This window comes from Oncorhynchus clarkii, chromosome 19 (genome assembly GCF_045791955.1).
Source record: "Oncorhynchus clarkii lewisi isolate Uvic-CL-2024 chromosome 19, UVic_Ocla_1.0, whole genome shotgun sequence".
Classification (NCBI taxonomy): domain Eukaryota; kingdom Metazoa; phylum Chordata; class Actinopteri; order Salmoniformes; family Salmonidae; genus Oncorhynchus; species Oncorhynchus clarkii.
In genome coordinates, this window is record NC_092165.1 from 31027971 (window position 1) to 31051101 (window position 23131).

Here is a 23131-nt window from a genome sequence, read left to right on the forward strand (position 1 = left end):
AAAACAATGTGTGCATTATGTAATACGCACAGCACACATTTTTCAAGTCGGTGGCAGAAGCACACCAATGCTTGGAAAATGCACTTATTTTGTGTGGATTATTTTACATTTTCGCATGAAAATCTGTCTCCAATTGGATGGAAACCTAGCTACTGAGATTTGTATTTTATCCCAATCCCTCCAGACACAGAGAGAGTGGACAGGACATGGTCAGCCTGGAGCAGTTTAGGGATAAAGTGCCTTGCTCAAAGATACAACTGCCAGGAGATGGCATCAAGGATTTGATACCTGGCACCCCCCAATTGCTGGCTCATATCCTGACAGATTTCCCTGACAGACCCAGGATTCGATCCTGCCTCTAACTGCTATCCCATATAAATCCTTAATTGCCTTGCTCAAAGATACAACTGCCAGGAGATGGCATCAAGGATTTGATACCTGGCACCCCCCAATTGCTGGCTCATATCCTGACAGATTTCCCTGACAGACCCAGGATTCGATCCTGCCTCTAACTGCTATCCCATATAAATCCTTAATAAATTCGGAATATATTTGCAAATGACTGAAATCTGCTGATGTGCCCTTGAGCAAGGCCTGTAACCCTAATTGCTCCAGTAAGTCGCTCTAGAGGGTCTGCTAAATGACTAAAATGTAAATGCATATTTCCTGTCAAGTCATGGGGCCCCCATTGATTGTGTTATGTTTGAATCACTCAGATAGCTTATGCCTTGTTCTTATACTATGGCAAAATGTGTAGAAACCGTAAAATTCTCTCTCAACCCCATGACAAAACATGTAGAATTGTAGCTTGCCCCCCCCCATTCCAAACACTTAAAAGACACACCAGTTTAATGCAAACTGTAGTCTCCAGTGGCAGCGAAGTGTCAAACGAAGTGTCAAACGTAATCAACAGGGACTGCATTTTCGGCATGCAAGACATAATAACGCTAGTTTGCTAAAACACACACACACACATATATATATATATATATATATAGATGACACTGACTTTAGCGTTGGCAAATTGGAATGACGCTCAAATGGTCTTAGTCTCGTAGTCAGGAGCCTATACAACACACATAGCTAGCTTCATAAACATGTATTGGAATTCTGAAATGTATTGGAATAATTGACAAACTATACATCTAGCTTGCTAGCTATATGGGTAACTGTAGCTAGCTACATTAGCTTGCATGGTACATTAATAGCTTGAGGTTGGTTGCTTTTAAGCCGAACTTCAAGATTTCTACCAAGGACGTTGCCTCTTCGACCTTCACTCTCCCCCGCTTGGGCAAGGTACATTTGAGGTAGCTACACTCGTATGTGATGATGTAAAACGTCATTCAAGAGCTAGGTTTTGGACCGAGGGCTGTCTAATTTGCGTTTGGACTGCAGCCAAGTCTTCTTACGTCGTCTGACTAGTTATGGCTGACTAGCTACGGATTATTCCCCTAACTATCCGGCTCCCCAACCCTGCACTTTATAGAGGATCCTACCCTATATACATAGACATGGAATCACTGGCCACTTTAATAATGGAACACTAGTTACTTTAATGTTTACATACTGCTTTAGTCATCTCATATGTATATACTGTATTAAATTCTACTGTATTTAGTCCATGCCCCCGACATTGCTCGTCCTAATATTTATATTTTTCTTAATTCCATTATTTTACTTGTAGATGTGTGTATTGTTGTGAATTGTTAGATACTAACGTTACTGCACTGTTGGAGCCAGGAACACAAGCATTTCGCTACACGCGCAAAACATCTGCTAAATATGTGTATGTGACCAATGAATTTTGATTTGAAAACACCGAGTCGAAATGTACAGCCAAGTCGCAGGTAAATTCTTGCATTGACAGTTTCAATCTGGTTAGAGCTGGTTGGCAAGCACATGTCCCCGAATAAGCATGCCCACAAGCTTTGTCTGTCGTTACGTGTACAGTCGACATGTTCAACTTTGATTATATTTATACCCCAACCTTCTGTCTTCGTTGGAAGGCCACCTACCAAAAAGCGGGGAGTTTCAAATCTCCACATGGCGGCGTTCCGTACCACCTCAGCAGGCATGTTCTCCCTCCGTTTTGAATCATGTGACACGAAGGCGCTGAGTCTGCGCAGAATGACCTGAACGTGCATCCGCGGAGCTGTGACGTCTTTTTACAGCACGCATGATTCTTCCAGATGGGAGCTGCGAGGTACTGTATATTATGCTTTCAATTGAGGAAAAGGAAGGGATTACACAAGGAATCGACGACCACCATCGCATATTTTGATCCATTAAAATGTGCAAAAGGTAATCCATGTGCTTAGTGAGGCACATGATCCCGTCGAGAAAGACTATGTTGATATTGCAAGCTCCAAGTCTTCTCTTTCTAGTCTGAGGATGTGGCCACCATGTTGACTTGGGAATCAGGCGCCATTGAATTCGATCGTGTTGTTGGCAAGGCTTAAGTGCTTAGGCCTTACAGGCCCAAGCCACGTTTTTAGTCGCCGCAGTGCATGGCATCGAGGCCATTTTCAAAGAAGGATTTCTACTTATAAGTAAAGGATAGAGGACATACTATTCTTGCCACAACTTGGTGTAGTCAACAAACACCACAATGTATGCGATTACGGTGCGCCGGCAATACAGTAGGTCCGCCAGGATCATGTTTGTTTACCAGGGTTGTCTCGTATGGTAATGCAAAATGGCCGCCGTGAGTTCTTTGATTTCACGATATTAACGCTGTCTTTTAGAAATGGACACGCTTTGTGTCAGTAGCATACGTACACGGTAGTTATTCGAGATGTCCTATCAAACGTTTTCTCTATAACATTAGAAGGTTCAAGTACCCTACAGTAGGCTGTTATTTCATAACTTGACCCTGAAACGAATTATTCAAGTAAGTCGACGACATTTTTGTTAGTGTGTCCATTTTCGATCAAAACATCACATTTCCTGTGAACAATATGATTTTGTCTTATTTTTCAGGCCACGTGAGGGAGGCTAAATTATATTCAATAATAGCCTAGGCAGCCATGCTGGGCGCTGGACCTGCACTATGGTCTAGGATTCCTCGTACATAAAGCATCCTCCATTCATATGTGCACCTTCTTAATAAAACACTATTTTCCAACACCATTTTAGGATTCTCGGACGTTCAGCCAAGGTTGTGCAACATAAGATGTCTGAAAATGGTGATGCCCAATGGTGTTTTATTAAAGATGTACTTTGCCAACTAAACCCCTGGCTTTGGGCTGGATGTGTCAGTGTAGGTCATACATGCATAATCTATTAACCAAATTACTGTTTTACCTCAATAAGCAATGAAATCCATAGTTTGAAAGTGACTGTTTTCTTGAAGCTGTACCATGCCATTTTCCCTACATTTCCCGCATTTGAGTGACTAGTAAGTCTAGACTAGACCTAGTAAGGCCTACCCAGTGTTATCCAGTGAGGTACACAGCAGAGAGAGAGAGGGAGCGCTCAATGACGTGGTGCACATATCTGCATATATGTGATGCAATGTATGCAATTTTTGGGGACCACTTTTGTCTCGTGAGTGCTACGTTCAGAACTACTAGCTAAAAAGTATTTATGAAACAGAGATGGATAGCGGGGTACTTCTAGTGGCCGAAAGGCTGTTTTATTTAGCATGGCAGCGCCATTTTAATGTATGGGATCGGCTGCCTAGGCTACTTCAATAATAGGCCTAATAACTGACTCCCTGTTCAGGGGCAGAACGACAGATTTGTACCTTGTCAGCTCGGGGGGTTTGAACTTCCAACCTTCCGGTTACTAGTCCAATGCTCTAACCACTAGGCTACCCTGCCACCCTATAGCCAATCAATTTCCTTAGCTATCAGTAGTAAACTGGGAGTTTAATAAAATGCATGTTCATGTGTTATCGTTTTGTTGATTAAATTACAAGACTGATCTCCAGTTCTTTGATTTGCTTCTTTTTTTGTGTTTATTGCTCATTATCTATTGATACATTTTGGTATGTATTTATTCATAGTTGCATAATGTCCAAATATCTATGACTCATGCATTTTTATACTATGCTGTAATTTAGCTTAGTAGTCATAATTTGTAATTAATTTGTCGTATTTCCAAAGTAAGCAAATGTTTTGAGAAATGCATGTAAAACTGTGATTTCTCAACGCTTAGAATTTTTTATTTTTTTGCCATTCTAATATTTTACCTAAATAACCTCCACACCGTTAAAGGCCGATAGGGCTGGGCGATATAGCAAATTAATGTTTTTGCATGAGAATAAAGGTTTTTGTTATTTTTTGTTTTTATGAGCGTTCATGTCCACTTGTTCTCTTGTATTTTGGGTCTCGTCTCCGTCCTAACAATGGGGGTCATTGTGCACAAGACGGGAAGGCAGGCTCATAGAAATGCATTGGCCTTCTTTTGGACAGATATTTAGCGAGAGTGAATCCTCTCGCGTTGTTTCTATCTCTCTGGTTTACAAACACACCAAGCCCCTCACCCTGCCTCTCACGCCAACAAAGTTGAAAGATCACATCTTCCTCTCTGGCAAGCGGTTTCACCTCGCTATTTGAGTTTTGGCATGCAGAGGTTCTGTATTGTAGTCTGTCAGCCATGTTAAGGGAACAACTCTGGACAGTGACAGGAGATGTTATGCATAACAAATGTGAAACTAGATAATGTGTATTGTGTACACATTTGCATCACCGTTTCACATTTGTTATGCATAACATCCCCTTTCACGGTCCCTCTAACTGTCCTGAGTTGTTCCCTTAACATGGCTGACATAGATTACTATACAGAACCTCAGCATGCCTCAACTACCCAAATTGCGTGCAGATCATACACTACTAAAACGAGAGTATCAACGAACATTGGTTCTGGAAAATTAATGTTCAGTTTGTCGCGCACAGCATTGGTACCACGTACCGTTATCTGTATTTTAGTCAGTCTTATACTAGCTGTCTATATAAGGAATTGGCAACTCTTCATTCTGAGAAATAAGGTAGGCCACTTGATTTCAGCACCTGAAAATAGTGGACAGGCTAACATGCTTTTCAAATAGTTGGAGGCAGACAGAAGGGTGTGTTCATAACAATTAAACTGTTCAACTTTGTTAGCTAGCAAACTGACCCTATTTGGCTAAATTTGAAATGTAAAGATTAGCTGGCTAATCGCTAGCACGTGGGTTGTTGAGACCTGTGTTAATTTTTAATAATTAATTTTGTTAATTTTCTAAAGCCTTAATGCCTGCTACAATAAGTTAGTCATTATTAGTGAATGTGTATTATGCATGGTTCTAGTTAAATTTGTAACAAAAAATGGCTTTTTCATAGACCTGAAAGCCAGATCAGTTATTGCAAAAAAGGAAGTTAAACAATTTTGATGAAATAATTATATTATTAGGTGGTTTTATGGTCGTGGGAGGCTCATATTTATCCTAGGTATAACAATCCCTGGATTAATTGACGTGCACATATCTGTATATATGCGATGTAGTACACCATTTTTGGGGATCACTTTTGGCTCGTGAGTGCTACGTTCAGACCTGCTGGCTAAAAAGTATAAAAAAAGTACCGGAGACTCTTTTTAGACGGTACCATAGAGACGGATAGAGTGGGACTTCTAGTGGCCAAAAGGCTGTTTTAGCATGGGCAGAGCCATTGAAGGCTTCCACCATTTTAATGTAGTCAACTGGGTGGGACTTCCAACTTCATTGGCTGATCCCTCGGTCATGTCGAACCGGGTCCAAGGCTTCTATTTATCCTTAGGTATAACTTCACAAACCCTGGATTCATTAGATTATTGCTGTCTGTTTATACTGCAGTGTATTTTATCTTTAATTGTACAACAACGCTTATTATTTAGAGAGAACTTTAAAAAAAATCTAGATATAAAGTGCCTTCTGAAAGTATTCAGATCCCCTGACTTATTCCTTTATTTTGTTTGTTTATTCTAAAATGTATTACATTGTTTTCCCCTCATTAATCTACACACAATAACCCATAATGACCAAGCAAAAACAGGTTTATATACATTTTTTGCTCATGGGGGAAATAAAATTGAAATATGACATTTTCATAATTTTTCAGACCCTTTACTCAGTACTTTGTTGAAGTACCTCTTTGGCAGCGATTACAGCCTCAAGTCTTCTTGGGTAGACTTCAGGCTGCAGATCCTCTCAAGCTCTGTCAGGTTGGATGGGGAGCATTGCTGCACAGTTATTTTAAGGTCTCTTCAGAAATGTTTGATCAGGTTCAAGTCCAGGCTCTGGCTGGGCCACTCAAGGTCATTGGGACTTGTCCCGAAGCAACTCCTGCATTGTCTTGGTTGTGTGCTTATGGTCATGTCCTGTTGGAAGGTGAGCCTTCGCCCCAGTCTGAGGTCCTGAACTCTCTGGAGCAGGTTTTCATCAAGGATCTCTTCATACTTTGCTCCGTTCATCTTTGCCTGCGATCCTGACTAGTCTCCCAGTCCCTGCCACTGAAAAATATCCCCACAGCATGATGCTGCCACCACCATGTTTCATGGTGCCAGGTTTCCTCCAGACATTCAGACCAAAGAGTTCAATATTGGTTTCATCAGACTAGAGAATCTTGTTTTAGGTGCCATTTGGCAAACTCCAAGTGGGCTGTGCCTTTTTACTGAGGAGTGGCTTCCGTTTGGCCACTCTACCATAAAGGCCTGATTGGTGGTGCAGAGATGGTTGTCCTTCTGGAAGGTTCTCCCATCTCCACAGAGGAACTCTAGAGCTCTGTCAGAGTGACCACCTCCCTGACTACTCAGTTTGGCCGTGCGGCAGCTTTAGAAAGAGTCTTGGTGGTTCAAAACTTCTTCCATTTAAGAATGATGGAGGCCACTGTGTTCTTGCGGCCCTTCAATGCTGCAGACATTTTTTTTGGTACCCTTCCCCAGATCTGTGCTTTGACACAGTCCTGTCGCGGAGCTCTACGGACAATTCCTTTAACCTCATGGCTTTGTTTTTGCTCTGACATGCACTGTCAACTGTGGGACCTTATATAGACAGATGTGCATGCCTTTCCGAATTATGTCCAATAATTTAATTTACCAAAGATGGACTCCAATCAAGGATGATCAATGGAAACAGGATGCACCTGAGCTCAATTTCGAGGCTCATTGCAAAGGGTTAGAATACTTATGTAAAAAAATAAAAGTTTTTTTATTTTTAATATATTTGCAAACATTTCTAAACCTGTTTTTGCTTTGTCATTATGGGGTATTGTGTGTAGATTGCTGAGGATTTCAATTTTATTCAATCCATTTTAGAATAAGGTTGTAACGTAACATAAGGCACTGTACATCTTCCTTTCTGCCCTAGGGAATGTTATAGTTCCACTCAAAGCTTAAAGGGATACTTTGTGATTTTGGCAATGAACCCGTTTATCAGGTGGACTCATAGATACCATTTTTATGTCTTTGCCTCCATTATGAAGGAAGTTTGAGGTAGTTTTGCAAGCCAGCTCTAACTAGCATTAGTGTAAGGACTGGACGTCTATGATAACAGCTAGCATGCCAGAATACTCTAGAGATCTGTCAATGTAAGGTAGCAGTATGAGGTGATTTGGCTAGCTAGAGAATTGGTAATAGCCTGGTAACTCATTTGCTAATTGTTTTCCTCTCTTATTTTTAATGTGGATTGGCCTTTTGATGTCAGATATTCATGATTATATCTTTATCATGCTAAATCGCTTTATTTTTGTTTTAGGATGCAGAATGAAGAAATGGACAGACAGATGTAAGAGGGCGTCCTGCCCTCGAAAAAGACCGTGACAAGTTCATGGCCGCCAACAAGAAGAAGAAAATAATGGTTCTTAATGAGGAGGGGGCAGCTGCGCCCATGGCACTGCACTCGACTGCCTCTCCCCCTGACCTAGTTGGTGCCCTAAAAACAGGGCAGGCAAGTGGAGTTGTAGCCAATGAGGAAGCAAATATTGCAGCAACATCCACTCCAGGCTCTGCAATGGGTGTTGCTCTTACAATGAACTCCACTGTCATTTCTAATAACCAACCAGAGAATTTACCACCAGAGAGCACCCGCAGAGGTATCAAGGTGATGTTGGACAGCAACAACATGTGGAATGAGTTCTTCAGATGCAAAACTGAGATGATAGTAACCAAACAAGGCCGGAGAATGTTCCCTTATTGCCGCTTTCGCATCTCTGGTTTGGATCCCTTCCAGAAGTACAATCTGCTCATGGATATCAACCCAGCGGACAACAAACGTTACAAGTGGACTGGGCAAAATTGGAAAATGAGTGGAAAGGCAGAAGCCCATATGCTGAGACGGATCTTCATCCACCCAGACTCTCCATCTTCTGGTCACCAATGGATGCAGAACCCAGTTTCATTCTACAAGCTTAAGCTCACTGACAACACCATGGACCAGGAGGGTAATGTCATTTTGCACCCAATGCACCGGTACTTACCGCACCTCCATGTGGTCTCAGCTGAAATGCCTACGGAGGATATTCAGCTCAATGGGCATGACGTAATAACCTTCACCTTTCCCCAGACTGAGTTCTTTGCTGTAACAGCCTACCAGAACTTACGCATGTCTCAGTTTAAAGCAGACTTCAACCCTTTTGCAAGTGGACCCTCTTGGGCTCTAAAGCTGAAAACTAGTCCCTCCAATGATTCGAAGAAGAATGAAACCAGCTCTCCCAATGAACTCAAGCCTTTGAAAGGCTTGAATGGCCTGAAATCTTTAATGGCTGCAAAACACAGCTCTAAAGACACTTCAGCAGTAGATAAAGGACTCCCCAGCGCGGATGCTCAAAATGTTACACCTGCAGGCAGTGAAACCAGATCTCCCAGTGAGCTCAAGCCTGTGAAAGGCCTCAGTGGCCTGAAGGCTTTGATGGCAAAGCGCAACTCTAAAGACACTTCAGCAGTAGATCAAGGACTCCTCATTCCAAATGCTCAAAATGTCACCCTTACATTTGGTGACAAATCTGAGGTCAACAGCCATCGACCCAGCTCCATGCTGAAATCAAGTCCCTCCAATGAGATGAAGAAAGACCCCAGCAAATCTCCCAATGAGCTCAAGTCTGTGAAAAGCCTGAATAATCTTAAGTATTTGATGGGGAAACGCACTTCTAAAGATACTTTTGCAGCAGGTCAAGGACTTTTCTCTTCCGATACTCAAAATGTTATGCTTGCAGAAAGGGACAAGTCCAGCGTCAAAATAAGTCCCTCAAATGAGTCGAAAAAAGACCACACCACATCTAACAATGAACTCAAGCCTGTGAAAAGCCTGAATAACCTGAAGTCTTTGATGGCAAAACACAACTCTAAAGACACTTCCCCGCTAGATCAAAGAGTCCTCAGCGCAGATACTCAAAATGTTTCACTTGCTGACAATGACAAGTCCTGGGTCAACTCTATTGGGCCCAGCTACTGCACTCCAAAGTTGATATCAAGTCCCTCCAATGAGTTGAAAAAAGTAGAAACCACATCTCAGAAGGAATTCAACCCTCTTAAAAGTAATCTGAGGTCTTTGATGGCAAAGCGCAACTTTAAAGACACTTCAGCGGTAGATCAAGGACTCCTCAGCTCTCATACTCAAAATGTTACACTTGGAGAATCTGACAAGTCAAGTGTTAATGATCATGCACCCAGCTCTTGCAAGAAATCAAGTCCCTCCAAGATGAAGAAAGATGAAACCATATCTCCCAAGGTGCGCAAGCCTGTGAAAAATACCCGAAAGTCTTTGCGCGCAAAACGCAACTTCCTGAAGACTTCAGTAGCAGATCAAGGACTCACTACCTCCGATGCTCAAACTGCTACAGTTGCAGACAGTGAAAAGTCAGTCTGTAAGAAAGAGTCCACTGATCAAAGTTCCTGGTAAGTTCTCAAGTTCAGTAAGCTGCATGTTAGCTCTTTACTTTAAAATGCACTTCTAATCTTTTGCATTTATCTTTTGAACAGTACAATAGGTCCTCCCCAAAGTAACTTCACTGAGCTGATACGGGAGTGTCATCTGAAAATAAGAAGGTGCAATGTGGAGATAACCAATACAGCTTGCAATGTTGAGCAAACAGACACTAAGGGCATGGTTGCCAAAGGCAAAGTTGTGGAAGTTGCTTTGAATTACAATTTTTCCCAGATTCCTGACGTGTTGTCGAAAACTATTACAAAGGTGGGACCCCAGGATAATGGGAATACGATTGACAGTGAAAAGGACCACCTCTGTTCATCTCAGTCCCAGGAACCTGTGAAGACCCCTGTGTCTATCAATGACCATTCAGCAGATGAAGTTGAAAGCAGTCAAAAGGCTTCCCAAAGCTCCTCAGTGAGCTCTGAAGCAAAAAGGACAGGTTCTGATGAACAGCAGCAGGGGAAGGCTAAACCACACAAACGACCTGAACCTGTGCCTTTGCCCCTGCTTGCACTCTACCTTCAACAGTTGAAGTCGAAATCCAGACCTTTTAGGACCAAACCAACATCTCCTTTGCCCTCTACTTCATCCCCATCTTCTGCTGTTCTAACTACTGACCCTACTGGCCCAGCCACTGACCCTACTGGTCCAGCAATGGTCCTAACTGGATATGCTGTTCTTCCAGCCAGTGATTCTGTAGTTCGAGCCACTGACCCCACTGGGCAAACCACAGACTATGCTGGTGTACCCACCGATATTTCAGTCCCAAACACAGATTTTTTGATTCCTGCCACAGACTCATTGTTACCAGAAGCTGACCCAGTATCACTTACTGCTGATCAGTCGTTACTTGTCGCTGAACCTACCTTATCCATTACACTATCATCCCCCACTCCACCCCTCATGTCGCCATTCCCTGACCCATTGTTACCAGCCCCCGACTCATTAATACCAGCCCCTGCCTTGTCATCCCATGCCCAAGAACTGCCATCCCCTGTACCTGTCACATTGAACCTACCAGCTGACCTATCATCACTTACCTCTGACCATCCCTCAAATGCCCCTGCGCTGTCATCAACAGCTAGTGTTCCCACTTTGAAACCTGAGTGTACCCCATCGTTATTATCCCCTGGCCCTTCACTAGGTGGCTTTGAGCCATCATCACCTGCATCATTACCAGATCTTGAGCCCCCTTTACCTTCCCCTGTTCAATTGAAACTGGTCCCAGCCCCATCCGTACCTGTACCTACCTCGTCATTCCCAGCCCTTGAACAATTACCGTCCCCAAACCTTTTTGTACTCTCCTCTGAACTTTCATCACATGCATCACTGTTAGCACTACCTGCCCCTGATCCTTTTTTAACAACACCCTTTATCCCATTGTTGCCTTCCGCTCACCTTAACCCATTACCCTTTGAGGCAGTCTCATTTTCATCTAACTCTCACCCTGGCTCACTTGCTCTGGACCCTGGCTTATCCTCACCTCCCCTGGACCCCACATCATTTCAAGTCAATTATGAACCATTAACACGCCCTTCTACACCGTCTCCACTCCCATTCCAGTTATCTCCTTTTTCATCGTTAGGTCCCGACCCATTGTCACCAACCCCTTCACTTGCCGACCTCACTCACTTTTTCTCAATCTCTGATGAACTTGAGATGACGGAAGACTTTCCAAGCAGTGAGGCGGCTCCTGTCCTATGTCCTCATGTCCCAACTTTAATTACCCCTAGTGTACCAGTTGGTTCTACTCTACCAGTTGGTTCTAGTCAGCCAACCCAGAGCATTAAACCCCAGAGATCTAAGAAGAGATCTAGGACAGGAGTGAAATCTGCCAAGAGTGATCCACTCCCAGTGATTGGGGGACCCACAGATGTCACCATGCAGCCCAACCTGGAGGAAGTTGAGGAGCAGCTGTTCGTCTCTTTCACCTCCAAGGTAACACATAGATTGTTAAATGTATTTCCATCTGTCAGCATTTTTGGTAACACTTTACTTTACAACACCTTTATGAAACTGTTTACAACCCCGTTGAGTGTTACAGGTTATTCATAACAACCTTCGTACCACAATTATACACAAGTGTTGTCCTAAGAACACATGTTTTTGGTTTATCTTGGCAGAGAACAATATGTAAGTCTTAACATGACAATTACAATTGGTGCTTTGGCCAGAACTTGATCCAGGCCAGGTACACTCTTTACACCAGATCCACCTTCTCCCGGATATTGTCAAAGAAAAGTTAGTCATTAAATTGGATAATTCCAAGGGCTGTTTACCCAGTGGCATCCTGCCAAATTGAGAGATCACAAGAGAAGATGCACAATGCTCACTGTCACTAACTGTTGACCCTTTGCTACTCCAAACCTGTGAAAGGGGTTATGAATTCCTTATGTATACCCCCTTCAAGTAAAGTGTTACCGTTATTTTATGATGTGCCACCTGTGTTTCCTCGGTTCTTGTTTAAGAGGCAAGTAGATCTTTAACAAGGAAATCCTTGCTTTGGTTATATTTGTTATAAAGTGAATAAAGGAAAGTTTTTAAAATTTGTTTTCAACAGTCCAAACTTTATTTAAAAAGAAAATGCAATACAGTACAATATAATACAGCATACAATTTAATACAGCATATTATAAGCTGTACAATAAGACATGAGGGCTTATACGTGCTCATAACAAGTAACAAAGCATTCACTATATTTATTGGTTTCAAGTAAAGTGTCACATGTTTAATTATTTGCACACTGTATATAGATGTTTCTATTGTGTTATTGACGACGTTTGTCTATCCCATGTGTAACTGTGTTGTTTTTGTCACACTGCTTGGCTTTACCTTGTCCAGGTCGCAGTTGTAAATGATAACTTGATCTCAACTGGCCTGCCTGGTTAAATAAAGGTGAAATAAAAATGTAAAAAGTAAAGTGTTATAAATTACAGGAAGCACTTGAAGTCCACCTAGGAGAGCCTGCATTTCGTGAGACGGCAACCGCACAACCTGAGAAAACCCCCGAGGCGAAAGAGAATGGTACAGAAAACAACAATTTGATCCATCATGTTCCCAAGCTGCTGTTATGTGACATCTATTAAACCATATGTCTTTCAGTCGGAGGATCTGAAACCACAGAGGAAAGAATAGCTGCTTTCGAGAAGGTTCTTTTGGACGATCTGAAGGTTATGAAGCATCGGCAGGTCATTCATCCTGTGCTGCAAGAAGGTAACACCAAAATAAATGGCAGTGAATGACAGAGTATTTACTATTTATTTTTCGACAACTTACTTGCACACTAGCATGGGTAATGTCCCGCTTTGCTTTTCATGACAGTGTTCCTGTCGTCTTTAATGCTACTAATGATGGTAGAATGCTTTTTCATGATGCATAGTCTACGCTTGAAGATCGCTTACCTGTCATCTGTCTTCCTTGAAGTTGGACTGAAGATGAGCTTACTGGATCCCACTCTGGTCATCGACCTGCAATACTTAGGCGTCCGTCTACCTATACCGCCACCCATGCTATGTTTAGGACCAAGCACTGCAGGATTGGCATCTCCAAGTTAGTAATTGTTTGTTATTAGAGTTTCTGTTTTGGCCAAATGGTTGAGAGTATTTGTTGAGTAACCCGTTTAGGGTTTTATGAGGAGAAGTTAATACATATTAAAAGGAGACATTGTTAATTGTTATACCTTTCCCCCCCCCCCAGGTGGTTCAGTTCCCTTTGTTTCCAGGACGGGCAAGACAACAGACTTCACCCAAATCAAAGGCTGGAGAGATAAGATTGTCCCTTCAGACTCCTCAGCATCCTCCAAGCCTGATGGTATAATATTTACATAAGAATCCTTATTTTCTGATTCGATTAGCTACTCCTTTGTCGGAAATATTGCATGGTGCTTTAATGGTGACAAAACAAGACGAGGGGATACAGTTGAGACTGTTTATTCTTGACGTTTTAGCTCTGACCGGAGAATGTGAGTGGAGTTGAGCGGCTCCATGTCCTTTCCACACTCACAGGAGAAAAAAAAACTCCCGCTCCAAATTTGCTCCCATTCATTAAAATCACAATTTAACCAACACCCATTTTTGTGACTACGTGGAACTACCAATTGGTTTTTAACTATTGAAACCAAGCCATATGGATTTGAATGAAAAGTATTTGAATAAACATGAAAAGGTGAATGTAAGAAGCTAACATTATTTTTTAAATAGGCTACATGTTATATTAAACAGCATGTAAACACTCTAAATCAGTCAGGAGCCAGACAGGGACCCTAAGAAGGAATGTAAATGAATTATTAAGGCTATTTTATTATTATTATTTCAAGACTATAACCTACAAAGAAATACATTGTGAAGCATTTGCGAGTGTGACACAATAGGCCGCTATGGACATAAAGTGCTCAGTATTTAAACAACATTTCGTTGTATTAAATCATTATAGTCTATAAATTGCGCATATAGACTGTGACTTACTTAGAATTAAATACAAATTAAATGAAAAATGACTTATTAGTGCCTTTTGAATTCATTTTTAGAAACAAGTTTGACCAGTCTGTGGATTCAGGCTCATGTGATGGTGCCTGGACAGCCAGCTAGCAGCGGAGAATACCCTCTCCACACTGGCAGAGCCACTGGGGATGCTAAACACCCCTTAGGCCAGGCTGGGCAGAGATGCAGAGTTTTATTTTAATTTTTTCTATAGGTATGCCTAAAGTTTTTTTAGGCAAAATAACCCAATCAAAACGGAAAGCTCATTGAACGGGGGAATATGCCAGGTCTAAGGGTCCAAAATCAATTATGGCCTATTGTATAGATAACAAAATGAACCAAACGTTTAAGAGATCTGATTTTAGTTGATCATGACTTTGCTACAATGACACACTTAGTTATCTACCCACCTCGTTCCTTTCTTTTAGCATGTGCACGTGGTAAGTACACCATCATACTTTTGGGATAAGTGTCTTTACAGATTCCACAATGATTATTTTTATGTGGATGTTTGATGTAGCCAGCGTGTAACAACTTCCATATTCTGTGCGTAGAACAATGGCATCCGGTCTGTAACCTAACAGTTTAGCAGGTGACATCCAATCCTTACAATTAAGTAGATAATCCCTCTCTCTTTGTAAGTCTCCTTGTTTTAGTACCTGTGTATTTTATCAGATTCTTTATGAAAATATTTAGAGAACTCCATGACGGTAGCTAAAGCAAGGGGCTTTTAGCAGCACACAAGTAGCCTACAAATGCATGCTGGGGCGGGCATGCTCGAGCTTGTGAAGGGAGCGCCACTGGAGTGAAATTGGAGTGGGCGAGAAGGCCGACTCTCCAGCCTTTGGGAATCTCGTTCCACGCTCCAGTCAAATTGGGCACTCTCTTTTTCTCGCTCTGTTCACATACTCTGGCTATGATGTCTTGAGAAAGGCCTTACATTAACCAGTGTCTGCAATATTCCATCTTCTTGTTTTTACTCTAGTATGTAGCCCAATAGGCTTTAAAGATGGCCCGAGTTCAGATGTGGTCCCGAAGAACCTGTCGGCCTTCTGCAGTGACATGTTGGATGAGTATCTGGCTAACGAAGGCAAACTCATCGACGAGCGAGCTGCCAGTTTCACCCAGACCACCGTCGTCACCCCTGTGACCTACCAGCTGCCAACCAAGAGCACCAGCTACGTCCGAACCCTGGACAGTGTGCTGAAGAAACAGGCACCGGCACCTTCTACCACCTTTGTCCCCCCATCCAAAAAAAACAGACTGCCCCTCGCATCCAAAGGACCTAAAAAATCTGAGAAATCTGAAAAAAGGCAACAGAAACAACGCTCAAAGCAGAGCAGAACTAAACCAACTTCTGCGCCAACACCATTACAAATTGCGCCACCGCCATTGATGGATCACGCAGCCCCGGCCATCGCCCATGACGACACAATTAAAACTGTGAAAAGGACTAAGAGGAAGCCGAGGGTCAAGACTCCTCCACCAGCGCAAAACTCTGTTGTGTCGAGGCCAGAGGTAGAAGAGCCACCCCCCCCTGACCTGGCTCCTGTGGAGGGCGACTCAGAGCCAGAGTCTGCCGCTGCTGAGACCAGGGTTGTTGTTCCTGGGTTGACCAAGGCCTTTCTCAGACAGAGGGAGCTGGAGGACGGGGTTGTCTGGGAGGGCAAGCATCAGACCTGTATCACAGAGGACAGGGCAACAGTCGCCCTCACCTCGCTCTTCACTTCAACGGTAAGATCAGTTGCACCCATACACCATTACATCTGCTATTTGACTCATTTGTTGGGGTCTGACTTGATGGAGCATAGACATTTTGGAGCACATTAATAGCTTCGATCTTATTTTGTGAGTGTTTAAACCAGCTCTACAATGGTATCCCTGAGAAATGAGCCGTACTAGCACTTAATTGTCTGCATTTACTTTCCTCTTTTCTCCTCAGGGCTTTGTTTGTGAGAATCCTACAGCTCCCATTAAGATTGTAAAGCGCAGTGCTCCTCCCTGCCTCAATGCGTTCTGCCGGCTGGGCTGTGTGTGTGCCAGCCTGGCACAGGACCGTCGTATTACCCACTGTGGAAAGATTGAGTGTATATTTGGCTGCAGCTGCCTCAGGCAGAAAGTGGTTGTGCTCAAAAACTTAAGAGGACCAGATTCCAGTGCGTCTGAAGAGGGCCCGTCCAAGAAGAGCAAGAAGAGAAAGCGGATGAGGATGGCATATAGTGAGTGTCCTCTAGTTTAAAAAACGACCGAGTTATGAAGCTCTATGACTGGTTCAAATAAAGAAAGTTGAAAAAATTGTTTCCATACAGAAACAACTTTTCTATACTACATTAGATGAAATACGTTGATGCACTAGTCGCAAAATGTGTCCATCCTAATGTTGCAATTAAATTACATATTTTGTATTAATTTCTGCTCATTTACCGGATTATTTCCTAACTTTAGCTCTGAGAGAGGCGGAGACAGTATCAGAACCAGCTCGGCGTGTGAGAACTTTGTGGAAGCACAACGATGGAGAGATGGACCCGGAGCCCCTCTTCGCCCCAACACCAGTCTGTCTTCCATGGCTTCCATTACAGGAAGAGTCTCCAGCAGTGGTGCGTCGTAGAAGGGTGTCTATCTATCCATAAGTGTTAGATACACCACTGTAAAAGTGGTGTGTATATTCTTACTCCCCTGCCTTTTCTAAAGGTGTATGTATTTTGCAGGTGAGAGCGGAGGAAGGGACCATGACATGTGCCAGAGTGCGTGTGTTTCAAAGCAAGAGCACAAACCGACCTGAGGACATTGACAACCACTGCAAACCAATAGACTCCTCACCAGGTAAGTTCACTTAATCACATTTGTCATCATTTTCTTAATTCCAAACATCTGTCTGCGATTTATATCTATCAGTCCATAAACCACGTCAATAATTAGTTGCATCCAACAATCATAGCCTGCCCTGAAATGTATTTCTAATGGCTGTTGACTTTGTCTCTTGATGTAGTGAGCCCTTCCAGGAAGTCAGAGAAGTCGTCCTCCCACGTTTCCCAGTACACGGAGCCCTGCAAGCGTCTGGAGATCGTGTCTGAGTGTAAGTGGAGGAGCCTGGCGGACAGGAACTTGGTGCTGAGGATTGTTTGTGAGCACATGGCCCAGGACCACCTCACCAACCCCTTCTGGGTCAAAGGCTACCTCATCAAACCCGTGTCTCAGACCCTGAGGAACGACGGCGAGAGCTGCTCTGTCCACTACAAGGTACATATCTCTCAGGTCTCGCGACCAGACGGAGTGGAGGAGGCAAACAGTGAGGAGGAATGGATGAGAGAGGAAGATGAAGAAATGATGGAGGAAGAGGAGATGGAGGAGCTGAGAGGGGAAGATAGGGAGGTGGAGAAAGGACAATGCGCAGAGGAGAAGCAAAGAGAGCAGGAGAACAAGGCTGTGGGGAAGAAAAAGGGTCTGAAATGGAAGGGCCTGCCTTTCTTAATAGGAATTTCTCCTGCTGGCCTCCTTACTGCCAATCTAAAGCAGACAGAAATCTCAGACAAGGAACTTGTCACGGTAAGCATTTTAAATACCTAGAGTTCCCCCCCAAAACACATCTGATGATCAGTTCATTTTCCTACTTTATTGATGTGGAACGACACCCTATTCCCTATGTAGTGCATAGGGTGCTGGTCAGAATTTGTGCACTACAGTGCCTTCAGAAAGCATTCCTACCCTTTGACTTATTCCACATTTTGTTGTGTTATACCCTGAATTCAAAATGGATTAAATATATATTTTTTTCCCTCCCGTCTACACACAATCCCCCATAATGAAAAAGTGAAAACATGTTTTTAGAAATTGTAGCAAATTTATTTTTAAATGTAAGTATTCACACCCCTGAGTCAATTTGTAGAAGCACCTTTGTCAGCGATTACAGCTGTTAGTCTTTCTGGATATGTCTCTAATAGCTTTCCACACCTGGATTGTACAATATTTGCCCATTTATTATTTTCAAATTTCTTCAAGCTCTGTCAAATGATTGCTATACAACCATTTCCAGGTCTTTCGATACATTTTCAATTAGATTTAAGGCAAAACTGTAAGTCGGCCACTCAGGAACATTCACTGTCTTCTTGGTAAGCAACTGGCCATCTGTTTTAGGTTATTGTCTTGCTGAGAGGTGAATTCATCTCTGGAAAGCAGACAGAACCAGGTTTTCCTCTCGGATTTTGCCTGGGCTTAGCTCCATTTAGTTTATTTCTTTATCCTGAAAAACTCACCAACTCCTTAACGATTACAAGCATACCCATAACATGATGCAGACACCACTATGCTTGAAAATATGGAGAGTGGCACTCAGTAACGTGTTGTGTGTTTGGTGGCAAATCCTGCAACACTTTGCATTCAGGACAAAAAGTTAATTGTTCAGCCACATTTTTTGCAGTATTACTTTAGTGCCTTGTTGCTAACAGGATGCATGTTTTGGATTTTTTTTAATCTGTATAGGCTCAACTCTAACTGTTTTAAAGTCACTATTGGCCCCCATCTACCAATAGGTGCCATTCTTCAGGAAAGCATTGGAAAACCTTCCTGGTCTTTGTGGTTGAATCTGTGTTTAAATCCACTGCTTGACTGAGGGACCTTACAGATCATTTTATTTCAGATTTAAATTATTTATTATACTGAACAAAAATATAAACGCAACATACAATCATTTCAATTAAATAAATTCATTAGGACCTAATCTATGGATTCCACATGACTGGGGAAATGGGTTGGCCTGGGAGGGCATAGGCTACCCACTTGGGAGCCAGGTTCACCCACTTGGAGGCCAGGCCCAGCCAATCAGAGTGAGTTTTTCCCCACAAAAGGGCTTTATTACAGACAGAAATACTCCCCCCCCCCCCCCTCAGACGATCCCGCAGGTGAAGAAGCCGGATGTGGAGGTCCTGGGCTGACGTCGTTACACGTGGTCTGCAGTTGTGAGGCCGGTTGGATGTATTGCCAAATTCTCTAAAGTGATGGAGGCGGCTTATGGTAGAGAAATTAACATTCAACTCTCTGGCACCAGCTCTGTTGGACATTAATGCAGTCAGCATACCAATTGCACGCTCCCATCAAAACTTGAGACATCTTTGGTATTGTGTTGTGTGACAAAACTGCACATTTTAGAGTGGTCTTTTATTGTCCCCAGCACAAGGTGCACCTATGTAATGATCATGCTGTTTAAGCAGCTTCTTGATATGCCACACCTGTCAGGTGGATGGATTATTTTGGCAAAGGAGAAATGCTCACTAACAGGGATGTAAAACACATTTGTGCACAAAATCTGAGCAGATTTTTATGCGTGTGGAACATTTCTTGGATCTTTTATTTCAGCTCATGGAACATGGGACCAACACTTTACATGTTGCGATTTATATTTCTTCCACACTTTGACATAATGGGTTATTGAGTGTAGGCCAGTGGGGGAAAGAATCTACATTTAATCCATTTTAAGTTCAGGCTGTAACACAACAAAATGTGTAAAAAGTCAAAGTGTGTGAATACTTTCTGAAGGCACTGTAGAGAATAGGCTGCCATTTGGGAGTCACACTATTTCTAGCTCTGAGGAGAATACACATGGTCCATTGCTACTCACACTTTCTCCTGTGTATCTGTAGGTGAATGGCAGGTCCTACCCCAATGCCAAGCTACAACTGGGCATGATGGGAGCCATGCACCCAGCCAACCGACTTGCTGCTTACCTCATGGGCAAGTTACGGAGGCCTACCGGTCCAGAGCCGTCTATGGCATCCTCCGTCTCATCACAACTCATCACACCCCCCTCAGAAACCCCTGAAGATGCAAGGTCCTCCACGGGACAACCGGCCCAGTTGACAGCCACTCCTACCACCAGTCTTACCATGGTTACCACCACCAGTGTTCCCTCTGCCGTTTCAGTTGCTGCAGGCCCCAAGTCCATTGGTGAGAACTACTTTTTGTTGTTAATCGTACCTGGAATAATAGTACTACGGCTGAAAGCCGTGGTATATCAGACTGTATACCACGGGTATGACAAAACATGTATTTTTACTGCTCTAATTACAAGCAGGTACACATACTTTTGTAGTGTATATTGGCCATATACCTGACCTCCTCAGGCCTTATTGCTTAGATATACCACGGCTAAGGGCTGTTCTTAGGCACGACACAAAGCAGTGGAATATTGGAATATTTTTCCTTTTATAAACCAGTTACCTACAGAGAACAGTAAACAAGTATTTTTTTGCATGATATATTGTCTGATAAACACGTCTGGAATGTTGTTTCAGCCAATCGGCATCCATCCTGTATAGAACATTTTAATAGTTCAGTTACAATTAGTTTTTTAGTCTGATGCAGAAAGCTGTTTTCCTTCAGAGCAATTTAATTTTGTTAGCAGTATCAGATTCATGACAGATTCACACATGTACACAAGTCGCGGGACACTGAACCTCTACCGCCATCTCTGCTCCACAGTGACTAACCTGCCCCCAGCGGGAAAGGTCTTCACACGGTTTGTGGTCAACCAAATCAGCTCCTCACGGCAGAGGCTGCTCCTCACTAGTGATCCTCCACAGTCGTTGAGTAGTATTCAGCAGCTTGCCGTGCCCTCTACCTCTCTGGTAGAGGTAGCCTCAGGTAGCTCTTATGCCGGTTCCTCCACTGGTACACCCAGTCCTGCCACCATTATTAGAAAGCCCCTCTAATCTATTTGTGCTGCTATCTTTAGTCCCCAGCCTTCCACAGGCTAACCGTTGGTCCCATGGCCTGCCACTTTCATATTGTCTGTTTGTGGTCGTGACTCGTTACACATACGCATAGTGCTAGCATAGCTCTGTTTAAAATCTTCACCCTTCTTGCCCATATCCCAAATCTGTGCTTGAGCTCTTCCCATCTCATCCTGGGTTGCTCTGATGTGGTGATTGTTCTGTGCAGTGCGTGGTTGTTTGTGGTGCGTCTTCTTATCCATGCTGTTTTCCATCGTTGTTGAGAAACAGAAAGCTTTGTTTTTTTAGGTGATGTGTCTCTTCCAAAGACCTCCCCAAGCAGCGGAGTGGTTACTAGTCCCCCAATGCTGGTGCTCCCTGACCCAGGGACCAGTAACGCTGTCAGGATGGCGTGTCCTCCTACCTCCCAGACCCCGACCCCTCTCATCCCCCTGACCCCTCTCGCAGCAGGGCGGAGGATGGTTCTGCAGCCGGTGCGGAGTGCCTCAGGGACCACCCTATACCGGAACCCCAACGGACAGCTAATCCAGCTGGTTCCCCTCAGCCAGCTGCAGGCCCTCAACCCCAACCTCGTCATGCGCAACAAGGGTGAGTGTCTGACAGTTGACGATATTAATGCCAAGGCACTGCTGCTCTGTCACATGCAAGACTGGGTCTGTTAACCCCTTAGTCTCGTGGGGATTGTCTTATATGGATAGGGCTAAATAATGTTTTTTTGCAGAAGAAATATGGAAAGCATATGCATAACCATGTTAGCAGCCCCATCTTTACAGAATTACTGTTTACTTTATGCAATCCAAAAAACGGTCCATTTATTAATTGCTATCTGTGTCAGGTGGGTATAATTTGAAAGCGTGTTTTATTGCCAACATGACTGGCAAAATCATACAATATGATCTTGCTGTGTTAAGCTGTCACAGGGAAATTCAGAGAAGCATATCCTAATTTTGGTGCGCATTGAATGGAGTCGAGTGCATTCCGATGCGTGGTGCGCGACATACTTTCTTCAAAATATAACTGTTCTGTTCAGGACAACCCAGGGTATAACGTCATTTTGTACTGTACATCAAACATAGTGATCATAAACCAGGGTTCATCAACTAGGTTTGGCCTCTGGCCCAATTTGTTACGAGCTAATAGTCAGTGGTCCATAACATTTGGTTGAAGATGGAAGTTTACATACACCTTAGCCAAATACATTTAAACTCAGTTTTTCACAATTCCTGACATTTATTCTTAATAACAATTCCCTGCCTTAGGTCAGTTAGAATCACTTTATTTTAAGAATGTGAAATAGTACAGAGAATGATTTATTTAAGCTTTTATTTCTTTCATCACATTCCCAGTGGGTCAGAAGTTTACATACACTCAATTAGTATTTGGTAGCATTGCTTTTTTAAATTGTTTAACTTGGGTCAAACGTTTCGGGCAGTCATTTTGGCCCATTCCTCCTGACATAGCTGATGTAACTGAGTCATGTTTGTAGGCCTCCTTGCTCGTACTCGCTTTTTCAGTTCTGCCAACACATTTTCTATAGGATTGAGATCAGAGCTTTGTGATGGCCATTCCAATACCTTGACTTACTTGTTGTCCTTAAGCCATTTTGCCACAAATTTGGAAGTATGCTTGGGGTCATTGTCCATTTCGAAGACCCATTTGCGACCAAGCTTTAACTTCCTGAGGTCTTGAGATGTTGCTTCAATATATCCACAATTTTCCTTCCTTGTGATGCCATCTGATGCTGCCACCCCCGTGCTTCACAGTTGGGATGGTGTTCTTCGACTTGCAAGAGTCCCCGTTTTTCCTCTAAACACAACGATGGTCATTATGGCCAAACAGTTATATTACACCATCAGACCAGAGGACATTTCTCCAAAAAGTACAATATTTGTCCCCATGTGCAGTTGCAAACTGTAGTCTGGCCTTTTTTTATGGCGGTTTTTGAGCAGTGGCTTCTTCCTTGCTGAGTGGCCTTTCAGGTTATGCCGATATAGGACTTGTTTCACTGTGGATATAGATACTTTTGTACCTGTTTCCTCCAGCAT

The 23131-nt window shown here is 43.1% G+C and overlaps 1 protein-coding gene across 2 annotated transcripts in view; it reads left to right on the forward strand.

Moving 5' to 3' along the window:
- Positions 1-2124: 2124 nt before the first annotated feature.
- Positions 2125-23131, forward strand: part of LOC139375028 (MAX dimerization protein MGA a) — a 35271-nt gene continuing 14264 nt past the window's right edge. Inside the window, exons 1-14 of one of the 2 annotated variants that reach the window (XM_071116393.1) lie at positions 2125-2203; positions 7712-9849; positions 9934-11821; positions 12820-12907; positions 12986-13096; positions 13307-13432; positions 13580-13693; positions 15347-16095; positions 16304-16580; positions 16807-16958; positions 17070-17184; positions 17351-17907; positions 19998-20301; positions 21375-21674. In XM_071116393.1, the coding sequence (XP_070972494.1) occupies positions 7784-9849; positions 9934-11821; positions 12820-12907; positions 12986-13096; positions 13307-13432; positions 13580-13693; positions 15347-16095; positions 16304-16580; positions 16807-16958; positions 17070-17184; positions 17351-17907; positions 19998-20301; positions 21375-21674 (6847 nt within the window). In that variant the 5' untranslated portion in view covers positions 2125-2203; positions 7712-7783. Of the gene's footprint in view, positions 2302-7711; positions 9850-9933; positions 11822-12819; positions 12908-12985; positions 13097-13306; positions 13433-13579; positions 13694-15346; positions 16096-16303; positions 16581-16806; positions 16959-17069; positions 17185-17350; positions 17908-19997; positions 20302-21374; positions 21675-23131 lie in introns of both variants that reach the window. The other variant, XM_071116392.1, reaches the window with a different exon arrangement.